General features: G+C 44.3%; 1 protein-coding gene across 1 annotated transcript; it reads right to left on the bottom strand.

Annotated features, from left to right (window-relative positions):
* Positions 1–268: 268 nt before the first annotated feature.
* bub3 (BUB3 mitotic checkpoint protein) lies at positions 269–7,175 on the bottom strand. The gene is made up of 8 exons (XM_042315993.1): positions 6,989–7,175; positions 5,902–6,096; positions 4,065–4,134; positions 3,807–3,958; positions 3,421–3,579; positions 3,089–3,266; positions 1,641–2,664; positions 269–1,409 (listed from the first exon to the last, which is right to left on the bottom strand). The coding sequence occupies exons 2-7, from the start codon at positions 6,094–6,096 to the stop codon at positions 2,444–2,446; spliced, it is 975 nt and encodes a 324-aa protein (XP_042171927.1). The 5' UTR covers positions 6,989–7,175; the 3' UTR covers positions 269–1,409; positions 1,641–2,443.
* Between the last annotated feature and the right edge of the window lie 6,212 nt (positions 7,176–13,387).

Raw genomic sequence — 13,387 nt, 5'->3', positions numbered from 1 at the left:
AAATAAAACACCTGGGGGGCATAAACACAGACCCGTCTTAGAATCAAATCAATTAGGGGGAAGAGACCTGGAGATTTAACACACAGCCCCGTCTTAGAATCAAATCAATTAAAGACTTTAGGGGGGTAAAAACAAGCCCCGTGTCAGAATCAAATCTAGGGAAGGAGAAAAAACAGAAAGACAACTTGGCTAGAGAAGAAGCATTCAAAGGACCGCTTAGAGAGTCAAACTCAATCAAAGACTTGGGAAAGTCCCTTTCTTTCTGCCCGCTGTCCTAATGAGGTCAAATCAAAAACACCTGGGTATAAACACAGCCCCGTCTTAGAATCAAATCAATTAAAGACCTGGGTATAAACACACAGCCCCGTCTTAGAATCAAATCAATTAAAGACCTGGGTATAAACACACAGCCCCGTCTTAGAATCAAATCAATTAAACACCTGGGTATAAACACACAGCCCCGTCTTAGAATCAAATCAATTAAAGACCTGGGTATAAACACACAGCCCCGTCTTAGAATCAAATCAATTAAAGCAGACTGGAACAGAATATCAAAATGGGGGTTACTTAGTACTGAAGTCCCTTAAGAGATTTCCCTCAACTGCCTCCTTCACTATTGATAGAAACCAGACAACTGGGAAGGAGAAAAAACAGCAGCTTCTGGCTCAATTCAGCTTTGTAATCTATGAATGAATGGTCGACCCCATCTGTTATGATACGGAGAGGGACAGGGCTGAAACCTTGTTAAGGGCTTCTGTAATTCACTTTGAGAGAGAGAGACACAGAGAGAGACAGAGAGAGAGAGAAACAGAGAGAGAAACAGAGAGAGAGAGAGAAACAGAGAGAGAAACAGGGTCCTGAGAGTTCTGTCTTTATGCTCTGCCAACTGCTGGTGAGCAACCCATGTGAAGTAGTGGGTCCCATAGTACTGCATCTCATCACAGGAGGAGGGGCGTGGAAACCGTAATTCTCCGCTCTGACATCAATTCACCTGCTGGAGCAGGATCTCTGGAGTCATTAACATGTCTTCATTGATTATTGGAAAATGCATTACCGCAACAAATTGGATTTTTGTCTTTAGTCGACTCTTTAGACAAATCAATAGTCATGTCATTACAGAAAAAAACCTTATTCCTTTTCAATTGATCTGAGAAGAGTGATGCAATAAGAGGGGCGGGGCTAGATTACAACCTAATTTCACCAGTTTATGAGATGGGGCGGGGCTAGAAACAACCTAATTTCACCAGTTTATTCGAGGGGAGGGGCTAGAAACAACAACCTAATTTCACCAGTTTATGAGATGGGCGGGGCTAGACACAACAACCTAATTTTACCAGTTTATTAGAGGGCGGGGCTAGATACACAACCTAATTTTACCAGTTTATTAGAGGGGCGGGGCTAGATACAACCTAATTTTACCAGTTTATGAGATGGGCGGGGCTAGATACAACCTAATTTTACCAGTTTATTAGAGGGGGGGGCTAGATACAACCTAATTTCACCAGTTTATGAGATGGGCGGGGCTAGATACAACCTAATTTTACCAGTTTATTAGATGGGGCGGGGCTAGATACAACCTAATTTTACCAGTTTATTAGATTTAATTTTACCAGTTTATTAGGGGCGGGGCTAGATACAACCTAATTTTACCAGTTTATTAGAGGGGCGGGGCTAGATACAACCTAATTTTACCAGTTTATTAGAGGGGCGGGGCTAGATACAACCTAATTTTACCAGTTTATTAGAGGGGCGGGGCTAGATACAACCTAATTTTACCAGTTTATTAGAAGGGCGGGGCTAGATACAACTGAAAACACATGGGTGTAGTCCTTTTACATTTGTTAATAAATCTTCATGTTTCATTTTTAAAGTACAAATAAATGGGAACAGTAAAAAAAATAAAAAAATAAACTTTAAATCCAACAAATATAGGCAGATGAAAAGGTCAGCGAAGGTTGTTTTGTATAGATGGAGCCATTCAGCTGTCTTCAGGACTCTCCTGGAGCCACACATCCACATACAGATCAGGAGGCAGCCATTTTGTCAAGTCCTCATCGGTCTGTCAACTACGGGGATATTGAAAAAGGTGGAGAGAGCTAGAGAGAGAGCGAGCTAGATGGCCAGATAAATACCAGCTGCCTGCTCCTGGTCAATGCTGTCATTCATATGTACCAAAAAAGTGTGAGTGGCAGTGTGGCGGTGCAGTCCAGACAAGACCACCGGGATGTGGACCAGATGTTCTGCTTCACACTATAGAACCGACCCGAGCTGTACTGGGCTGGCCTGGACCCCCCGTGAAGTAAATCCTGTATCATGGTTGCTGTAGCTAACAGTGCTGAAAGAAGACAACGTGAAAAGAAGCTACCCGAGGAAGCACAGTTTCAGAATCAGACCGGGCCCCATCGTGTGAAGGACTGCCCCCAGACAGGAGGACCGTCCCGACTCACTTGGGCTTCGTCTCTGCGTCTGTGACCTGACGGATGAAGACGGTGTCCTCCGGGTGGCTGATGTCTCCCTGCTCCTGCATGTAAGAGGAGGCGATGGCCAGCGTGGAGCCGTCGTTACTGAAGGCCAGGGAGGCGATAGACGTAGGGTAGCGGTGAAACTGACACAGGCGCTTCTTGTTGAAAGGGTCCCAGATGTTCACAAAGCCGTCAGAGCCACCTGGTCGAAGGACGAGAGAGACAGAGAGAGAGAGAGAGAGACAGAGACAGACAGAGAGACAGAGAGAGACAGAGAGACAGAGAGAGCGAGAGAGAGAGAGAGAGAGAGAGAGAGGTTGTCAAGGTCAACCGGAGGAACGAAAATGGAAATGTATCTACAGAGTAGTTACGAGTTTTATGAGATTATAATCTGGAGGCTAATCGTTCATCAAGTGTTCCCTTGAGAGTAACCATGGCGATATGAATCCAAAAAGGTCACATGACAATTCTCCATAAGCAGGAAATAAAATCAAGCTTCATGGATCCTTGTTTTGTTTTTTAAATTCTGGATCAATATAATTGTTGTTTTTTATTGTAAATTGAACATTTCAAAAGCAGTCTTAACGACTGCTGAGTTTTATTAGTGCCAATAGAAAGTATCCCACCTGTGGCGAAGGTGTTGTGGACACCGTGGAAGGAGATGGCGTTGACGGGATAGACCTGTTCTATGCCGTTCTCCTTCAGTCGGTGGCACTTGAAGGCGTACTTCTTCTTCTGCATTTCCTGGCTGGGGTCCAGGTACTCCACAGCAACACGTCCTTCTATGGAGCTCAGGACATAGCCCTTCAAAAACAGACAACACCTGGTCTCACCAGACAGACAACGATGTGTGGTCCTATCTGGCTCAGCTGGTTAGAGTGTGGCGCTTAGCAATGCCAAGGTCATGGGGGGTCCCAATGAGAGGTTAGAGAAGCACTGAGCTAGTCTAGAGGTTTACCTGTTTGTTAGGGAAGGCCCTGATGGCTCGTGTCTGGTATTTCAGACTGGACTCTCTCCTCTGCTGGACATAGCCCATATTCCTCAGGTCCCAGACCAACACCCTCCTCCCTGCTGTCCCCACTATCAGCCGGTCACCAGCCACAGAGAGGGTGTACACCTTCGTTAAAAGAGACAAAAGACATGAGAACAGTCTTAAAATGTGTGTATCACAATCAATCTCTCGCTCAATGTCCGTATGCCTGTAAGTATGTCCATTCTCAACAAAAACAGACTATTCATTTTTTAAACTTTAAAATTGAAAATGAGGTCAATGTCTGCTTTGGTCTTTATGAACAGACATATAAAATCCCAGGAATGTTTCATACAGAGTTTTGATAGCTCCACCTTTTCAGGTTGTGTGAAGGTGCCAGCGTTGCAGGGGGTCCTGGGGTCCCACAGCCTGACTGACCTATCCCAGCTACCTGTTACCATGACGTTGACCTCTGGACAGTATTCCACACAGCGAATGGGGGCGTCGTGTGTCCCAACTATTGTATCTACACACAAGGGAGAGAAATATGGACCGTAAAAATAAAAAATAAACACTTCATTTAATAATAACAGGAAGCACACAATTCAGTGGTGATATATTGACAGGCACACCTTGATCTGTATTCAAGTCGTGGGTTTTCAACTGCGTGTCCAAGCCTCCGCTCCAGGCATGTGTTGGGTCCTACAAGGGAAGAGATATCCGACTCAAACGTATTCCTTGACCGGGGGGGCCATTTTGACTACATTTTAACTTTGTTTGTAGAAATGTACTTTTAACAATATTGTCATGTTTCTTCTTCTCTGTGTGTGTGTGTGTAACAGTATAACTTTAGACCGTCCTCTCGCCCCGACCCGGGCTCTAACCAGGGACCCTCTGCACAGTCAACAGCATCAATGTAACAGTATAACTTTAGACCGTCCCCTCGCCCCGACCCGGGCTCTAACCAGGGACCCTCTGCACAGTCAACAGCATCAATGTAACAGTATAACTTTAGACCGTCCCTCGCCCCAATGACCCGGGCTCTAACCAGGGACCCTCTGCACAGTCAACAGCATCAATGTAACAGTATAACTTTAGACCGTCCCCTCGCCCCGACCCGGGCTCTAACCAGGGACCCTCTGCACAGTCAACAGCATCAATGTAACAGTATAACTTTAGACCGTCCCCTCGCCCCGCCCCCCCGGGCTCTAACCAGGGACCCTCTGCACAGTCAACAGCATCAATGTAACAGTATAACTTTAGACCGTCCCTCGCCCCGACCCGGGCTCTAACCAGGGACCCTCTGCACAGTCAACAGCATCAATGTAACAGTATAACTTTAGACCGTCCCCTCGCCCCGACCCGGGCTCTAACCAGGGACCCTCTGCACAGTCAACAGCATCAATGTAACAGTATAACTTTAGACACGTCCCCTCGCCCGACCCGGGCTCTAACCAGGGACCCTCTGCACAGTCAACAGCATCAATGTAACAGTATAACTTTAGACACGTCCCCTCGCCCCGACCCGGGCTCTAACCAGGGACCCTCTGCACAGTCAACAGCATCAATGTAACAGTATAACTTTAGACCGCCCTCTCGCCCCGACCCGGGCTCTAACCAGGGACCCTCTGCACAGTCAACAGCATCAATGTAACAGTATAACTTTAGACCGTCCCCTCGCCCCGACCGGCTCTAACCAGGGACCCTCTGCACAGTCAACAGCATCAATGTAACAGTATAACTTTAGACCGTCCCCTCGCCCCGACCCGGGCTCTAACCAGGGACCCTCTGCACAGTCAACAGCATCAATGTAACAGTATAACTTTAGACCGTCCCCTCGCCCCGACCCGGGCTCTAACCAGGGACCCTCTGCACAGTCAACAGCATCAATGTAACAGTATAACTTTAGACCGTCCCCTCGCCCCGACCCGGGCTCTAACCAGGGACCCTCTGCACAGTCAACAGCATCAATGTAACAGTATAACTTTAGACCGTCCCCTCGCCCCGACCCGGGCTCTAACCAGGGACCCTCTGCACAGTCAACAGCATCAATGTAACAGTATAACTTTAGACCGTCCCCTCGCCCACAACCCGGGCTCTAACCAGGGACCCTCTGCACAGTCAACAGCATCAATGTAACAGTATAACTTTAGACCGTCCCCTCGCCCCGACCCGGGCTCTAACCAGGGACCCTCTGCACACATCAACAACAGTCACCCACGAAGCATCGTTACCCATCGCTCCACAAAAGCCACGGCCCTTGCAGAGCAAAGGGGAACCACTACTTCAAGGTCTCAGAGCGAGTGACGTCACCGATTGAAACGCTAGTAGCGCGCACCACCGCTAACTAAGCTAGCCATCTCACATCCGTTATACATGCGTCTGTGTGGCAAAGTAGCCAACTCTGCATTTAAAATGGAGTAACTGATTACTATGGAAACGCTTATGACCAATTAAAAACTTGTTTACATAGAAAGCACAATCCAGCACAGGTGCCAGGTGAGAATACTTGATCCTCATGGAGTTGCCTGCCACATCGTAGAGCCGGACAGTACAGTCCCAAGAGGACACTAGAAGGAACTGGCCTGTACTGGGGCTGAACTTCACGGCAGAGATACTGTCCTCTGGTCCCTGGTTCAGTTTGTACTCGTTCGAACCAGTCATCTGCAGGGAGAGAACAGATACCAAAGCTATTAGGCCATACTGGGATTCTGTAGGAGGGTAGGGAGCTTTCCTGTAGAGTAGTTCGACCCCTGAAGTAGATGGAGAAAGCCGGGATGGATCTCTTGAAAACCATAACATGACCAGGTATGATGCTTCGCTTGCTAGCTAAGCTGCCATAATTGTGTTGGCGAAATAAACAAACCAACATGTAACGCAACATGACCTGTAAAGTTTGATACACGAGAACGTTACAGTCCTGGAAATTCAAAAACATGAATTGGGTGTGCTGAAAATATAGCAAGTTAGCAAACTAGTTGTTTATCGGGTAACAGTAGGGCTAGCTAATGCTAATTAACTAGTTAGCTAATCAGCTGTTGTTTATCGGGTAACAGTGGCTAACGTTAGCTAATCAGCTTTGTTTATCGGGTAACAGTGGCTAACGTTAGCTAATCAGCTGTTGTTTCAACTGGCTAACGTTAGCTAATCATTGGCTAACGTTAGCTAATCAGCTGTTGTTTATCGGGTAACAGTGGCTAACGTTAGCTAATCAGCTGTTGTCGATCGGGTAACAGTGGCTAACGTTAGCTAATCAGCTGTTGTTTATCGGGTAACAGTGGCTAACGTTAGCTAATCAGCTGTTGTTTATCGGGTAACAGTGGCTAACGTTAGCTAATCAGCTGTTGTTTATCGGGTAACAGTGGCTAACGTTAGCTAATCAGCTGTTGTTTATCGGGTAACAGTGGCTAACGTTAGCTGCTAATATTAGCTAACTAGCAAGCGTGAAGGCAGGCCAACTCTCTCCGGTTGGCTAGCCGTTTGCAAGCTAGCTATAGATTGATAATACGTTAGCTAGATTGTTTTGTCAATGAATTCTATTTTTTTTTTTACTCACCGTTCTTGGTTTACGCTGAAGTATCTCCTTCGGTATAAAATTGGAAGAAAAAAAATAACTCGTTTATCTTAAAGACTAATATGTTCGCTTCCTCGTCCCTCTCCGCTGAAGACACTCCGCAGCGGCGTTGCTACACGAGTGAATTGATTGGTCAGAACGAATAACCAACTTTCCCGCCTGGCTCGTGATTCTTTGAAAGTTCTCTTCCGTTGTCGAGTACATGGGTCATGTGATATGGGACATACTTCAAATGACAGCATCTAAAAACCCCGTTTGACAACTCCGTTGTCGAGTACATGGGTCACGTGATATGGGACATACTTCAAATGACCGTATCTAACAAAAACTAGTTTGACAACTCCGTTGTCGTTTTTAGAAGAATTGTTAAATAAATGTTAAATAATAATAAATGCTATTTGGTTGTAATATCATCACCTCTTGAAGAACATAGTCAGACCTACAAAATGTCATATTATTCCATTGCGCAAATGTGGTTCTAATCTTTAAAGTTACACAGCAAGTAACTGCTTGCTTTTCACGACCAGTAAACATTAATAATCATGTAATTTCAGATATGTAGGGTAGCCTCACGATATATCTCAATATTGGGCGCCATTAATTTGATATTTGAGAGATATAAAATGAAACTGAACAAATATGACAAGTGTGAGTGGTTTTGGTTAATTTCCCATGTTTTGTGGGCTCTGTCTGTCTAGCAGCAGAATGGCGCGTTTGCCATGGTACTTCATGCCCCGTGTACACTAGCACGCGGCGCGGTGAAAGAACGCTTCCCATTCATTTTCAATGGAAGGGGGCGGGGACCTTCGGGCGGTGCGAACAAGGCGTGGGAGGCGGTGAAAAATATCAACTTTACCCAAATGTATGCAAATCACCAGCGCGACCGCTGGGCAATGACCAATCATATCGAGTGGCTCCCATGACAAATTTGAAGCTATGAGACCCAAGGCTGGAGACTTTCTTCAGCAAAGATGGCTGACAAAAAAAATACTAGGATGGAAGTAAATGTGATTATAATGTCATAACGAATCATGAAAAAAAAATGTACAGTTGAGAGGAATATGTTAGTTAATGTAGAGACAAATGATTTACGCATATTTTTTTAATCATAAAGTTTACAAAAAAGTTTGCAAAAAATCGTGATTTAGCAAGCTAGCTGACTAGCTATCATCAGCCAGCTGGCTAGCTTTGTGGGTGTTGTGACATGAGTATGAAATTCTGGTTGTTTCATGTTTTAGCGACTCCTAAAACAACCAGCAAACCAGGCTGTCGTCTTGTGAAACAGTGAATGTGAAGAATCTAGCTAGCTGAAGAATTTACTGCAAATTGAGTGTACAATTTTGTAAGCTTGCCTTGCTTATTTTTGCCATGCAATGCAGAGAGATGAAATAACGTAGCTAGCTAACTATTTTGTTGCTTATTGTGCAGTGGAGGATAACAATACCTGGATGTGTAGCTAGCTATGTAGCTGATCTGTGTATGGACCTTAAAACGTTTGGTATACATATTAGTTCAGAACCGAGCTATGAACCTCAGCTATCATAGCCAGTTGTATCATCTTCAAAACAGTCTGAATGACATTAATGAAGCCTATAGATTGAGTAGAATATAATAACTTTGTGCCAAGGATGCAAGTCGTATATACATGTCGTTATTACCGTGCATGAGATCCCCACATTGTAGCCTGTACATTTAATATATTCACTGATCATGTACTCTACCTTGGCAAATAAATGTGCAGTTCAGGTATGAATGTGTTTGAGATTATTTTTCAGTCATATCCAATACCAGGAGTATCAAACTCCAGTCTTTGAATGACTCTGTGTCTTCATGTATGTATTACATTTATACACTTTAACAGTGTTTACCAATCCTGATCCTGGGACATCAATGGTTACACATTGTAACTAATAGACTAGAAACAGGATTTAACTAGTTAAAGGCTGATTTGTAATTCATATATACAGAAATATATATTTTTAAAACAGTACACTACACTTCTTATGCGTCATGTAAATACTCTAAAACCAGTTCATCTCCTTATCTAATTCCCTTCATCTGCATTGACCTGATAAACACAGGACAGGTGGAGTATTTCATCAAACGAGACTTCATTTCAACCAGTAGAGAATGTGGAACACTTTATTGAAAGAAGATCATTATCCAGGTGTTATAAATACATGCATTATAAATATTATAATTGGAATATTATATTATAAATATAAGTTCAATCTTTACTTCAATGCACATCTGTTGTGCATTATAAAAACAGAGGAAGAAAGAGGAGGTGGAGAGAGAGGTGTAAAAGACAGAAAGGGAAAGAGGTAAGAACATAGGGGCAGGGAAGGCAGCATATGATTAATGAATCACGGTGCCACCCTAATATTCTCTCAGTTCATCACAATTACATCATAGTGTCTCTCGTCGGCCCGGAGGTTATCTTAAGAGCGGATGAGGTGACGATGACGGGACTGGGGGTTGGCATCCTCTCTCACATCAAATCATACCTGCAGATGAGAGACAGATGGAATTAGCATGTTTCAGCCTTTTTTTCTTTTATATATATTTTTTATTCACGGTCAGTCATCATAATCATCAGGAGGTGAAATACAAAACTGACCTGGGATTATTAACTCTGGGACTACTACATCTCTTTAATAATACTTCCTGTATAATATAAACTGACCTGGGATCATTAACTCTGGGACTACTACATCTCTTTAGTAATACTTCCTGTATAATATAAACTGACCTGGGATCATTAACTCTGGGACTACTACATCTCTTTAATAATACTTCCTGTATAATATAAACTGACCTGGGATCATTAACTCTGGGACTACTGCATCTCTATCTATATTTCAATGTAAAGCATCTCTTTGGTAATACTTCCTGTTGACCTGACCAAGTGACCTCTCACCTCTGATCATGCTGTGCCCTCTCTGTCAGCCAGTTCAGATGCGCGAGGGGTTCACCGACACAGCTGATATAACCTAGATGATTTAAGGAAAAGAAGGATGAAGTGAAGGAGAGAGACTGTTATTGAGAAAATAAGGTAGTTAAAGAGACAGTGTTCAACAGTAATCTGTGTGGCCTCACCTGGTGTCCACACCACACTAAGTGGCTGCAGAGTACTTTATGCTGAAAAACATGCACAGACACACGAGAACAAACAATATAGTGTAGTTATAGAAATAATGAAGTGTCTTCCTATTCTCAATGGTTGGCCCTCTTGTATGTTCTTTGAAGGAGCCACAGATGGAAGGAGCCAAAAGTTATACACAGTTATACACTTGAGACTGCTCACTGCTCAACACAATTCATCAATCAGATTGATACATGCGTGTGTGGGTTATAGGGGGTCTAATTGTTCTACATAGTTTCAATATGGGTGACTTAAAATAGCCTGTTCTGTTTTACAGACATCACAACCTAACCTGAGAAGTAGAAATCAAAGGGAAAGAAACTGTGAATTTAATAACTGCATTTGACATAGTTAAGTAAATGGAAGAATACTCTTATTGCAATGTGGATGGCTCTTCAAAGAGCCTTTGGTTGTGCATAGTGTAGTCTACGGTGTTGCCAGGGAACAGCACCCTCTTAAAAGAGCCTTTGGTTGTGCATAGTGTAGTCTATGGTGTTGCCAGGGAACAGCACCCTCTTCAAAGAGCCTTTGGTTGTGCATAGTGTAGTCTATGGTGTTGCCAGGGAACAGCACCCTCTTAAAAGAGCCTTTGGTTGTGCATAGTGTAGTCTATGGTGTTGCCAGGGAACAGCACCCTCTTAAAAGAGCCTTTGGTTGTGCATAGTGTAGTCTATGGTGTTGCCAGGGAACAGCACCCTCTTCAAAGAGCCTTTGGTTGTGCATAGTGTAGTCTATGGTGTTGCCAGGGAACAGCACCCTCTTAAAAGAGCCTTTGAGTTGTGCATAGTGTAGTCTATGGTGTTGCCAGGGAACAGCACCCTCTTCAAAGAGCCTTTGGTTGTGCATAGTGTAGTCTATGGTGTTGCCAGGGAACAGCACCCTCTTAAAAGAGCCTTTGGTTGTGCATAGTGTAGTCTATGGTGTTGCCAGGGAACAGCACCCTCTTAAAAGAGCCTTTGGTTGTGCATAGTGTAGTCTATGGTGTTGCCAGGGAACAGCACCCTCTTCAAAGAGCCTTTGGTTGTGCATAGTGTAGTCTATGGTGTTGCCAGGGAACAGCACCCTCTTCGAAGAAGTAGGAGAATGAAAATCTCCCACACACAGGTTGCCTCTCTTGCTGCATTGTTGGAGCCCATCCTTGAAACATCCTGCAGAGCAGCAGACTTCTCCTCTGGCACGCGGCGGTGAGCTGCAGATCCCCTCCTGCAGAACAGCAGACTTCTCCTCTGGGACACAACGGTGAGCTGCAGATCCCCTCCTGGTCTTCGTGTCCATCCTCATGAAGTTACGCAGGACACAGGTAGCCTTCACACACCTGAATTCCCCCAGGAGGCAGTCCTAGATGGCTCTGGTCTCCCAACCTTGCAGTGCCCCACTCGGTAACTATAGGAAATCGTTTTCAAGGACTCTCCAGTTACAAAGTATCTGTAGGAATTTGGAATATAATGTAATTATTAGACTTCTACATCACCAGGTTATTGCGGATTACAAAAGTATAACATCACTTATAACAAATCATGATAACATTGGATAGATGCATGTACATGCATGTACACACACATGTGCTTGTGACAATAGCAGGATCATATCAAGGATAGTATCACAAATGAATACATAAATAACACCTGAAGCTTGATGATGAGTTGATCATTTGAATTAGATGGCAAAAACAACAATGTGCCCCTCTTTGAGTCCCCAGGACCGGGACTGAGAGCCACTGCTCTTCACTGAGACCTCTTCATCTGCAGACAGACTTTCACAGCTCTCTGTATCTGAGGACTGAGAGCCACTGCTCTTCACTGAGACCTCTTCATCTGCAGACAGGCTTTCACAGCTCTCTGTATCTGAGGACTGAGAGCCACTGCTCTTCACTGAGACCTCTTCATCTGCAGACAGGCTTTCACAGCTCTCTGTATCTGAGGACTGAGAGCCACTGCTCTTCACTGAGACCTCTTCATCTGCAGACAGGCTTTCACAGCTCTCTGTATCTGAGGACTGAGAGCCACTGCTCTTCATTGGGACCTCTTCATCTGCAGACAGGCTTTCACAGCTCTCTGTATCTGAGGACTGAGAGCCACTGCTCTTCACTGAGACCTCTTCATCTGCAGACAGGCTTTCACAGCTCTCTGTATCTGAGGACAGAAAACCTCACAAGATACAGACTTCATTATACTCAAATTAGACCGCACTGAATATTATGTTACTATTATCTCCGTCCTCACTTCCAAGGGACAGGAACTAGACAAAAGTACCTGCCCTATCCAGAATAGCCTACTCTCTCACTTTGACATTTGGGGCTGCTATCCTGTCATCCTCCTGTATAGCTGTTAGCTAGTTACCTACAAATGCATTTAGAGATTTTTTTTTACAGTGACAAATGCATCAAGATAGCTAGCGAATATGAAGTTAGGTAGCTGGTGATATTTAATTCACTTAGCTAGCTATCTATACAGTATGTAAAGTTGGCTAGATAGTTAGCTAGCCATGTTAGCAGCTCGTTTGAGTAAGAATGCACTGTATCTAGTTAGCTAATAATACATTGTTTTGTTTGTACATTTTCAAAATATATTTACCTACTTGAATAGGTTCTCCCAGCCATGTGGACGATTGGAAACAGGGCAGCAAAGTGTGTTTGTCACCAGAGCGTTTTAGAGCATATTACTATTTACAAATGTAATATCTAGACCTTCATACAAACTTGCTATGCTGGATTCTTGACCGACTATCAAACTGTGCTGCTATATGCTGCCAGCACACCAACAAGCGAGCCTCTCTCTGCGGCCGAACCAGAACACGGTAATGTACTGTCTAACCAGAACACGGTAATGTACCGTCTAACCAGAACACGGTAATGCACCGTCTAACCAGAACACGGTAATGCACCGTCTAACCAGAACACGGTAATGTACCGTCTAACCAGAACACGGTAATGTACCGTCTAACCAGAACACGGTAATGTACCGTCTAACCAGAACACGGTAATGCACCGTCTAACCAGAACACGGTAATGTTCTGTCTCCAGAACACGGTAATGTACCGTATCTAGCCAGAACACGGTAATGTACCGTCTAACCAGAACACGGTAATGTACCGTCTAACCAGAACACAGGTAATGTACCGTCTAACCAGAACACAGGAATGTTCTGTCTCACCATGAACACGGTAATGTACCATCTAACCAGAACACGGTAATGTACCGTCTAACCAGAACACGGTAATGTACCGTCTAGCCAGAA

The sequence above is a fragment of the Oncorhynchus tshawytscha genome, unplaced genomic scaffold (assembly GCF_018296145.1).
Source record: "Oncorhynchus tshawytscha isolate Ot180627B unplaced genomic scaffold, Otsh_v2.0 Un_contig_276_pilon_pilon, whole genome shotgun sequence".
Lineage (NCBI taxonomy): Eukaryota > Metazoa > Chordata > Actinopteri > Salmoniformes > Salmonidae > Oncorhynchus > Oncorhynchus tshawytscha.
Note: the sequence above shows the minus strand (reverse complement) of the source record. Positions and strands in the feature narration are given on the sequence as shown.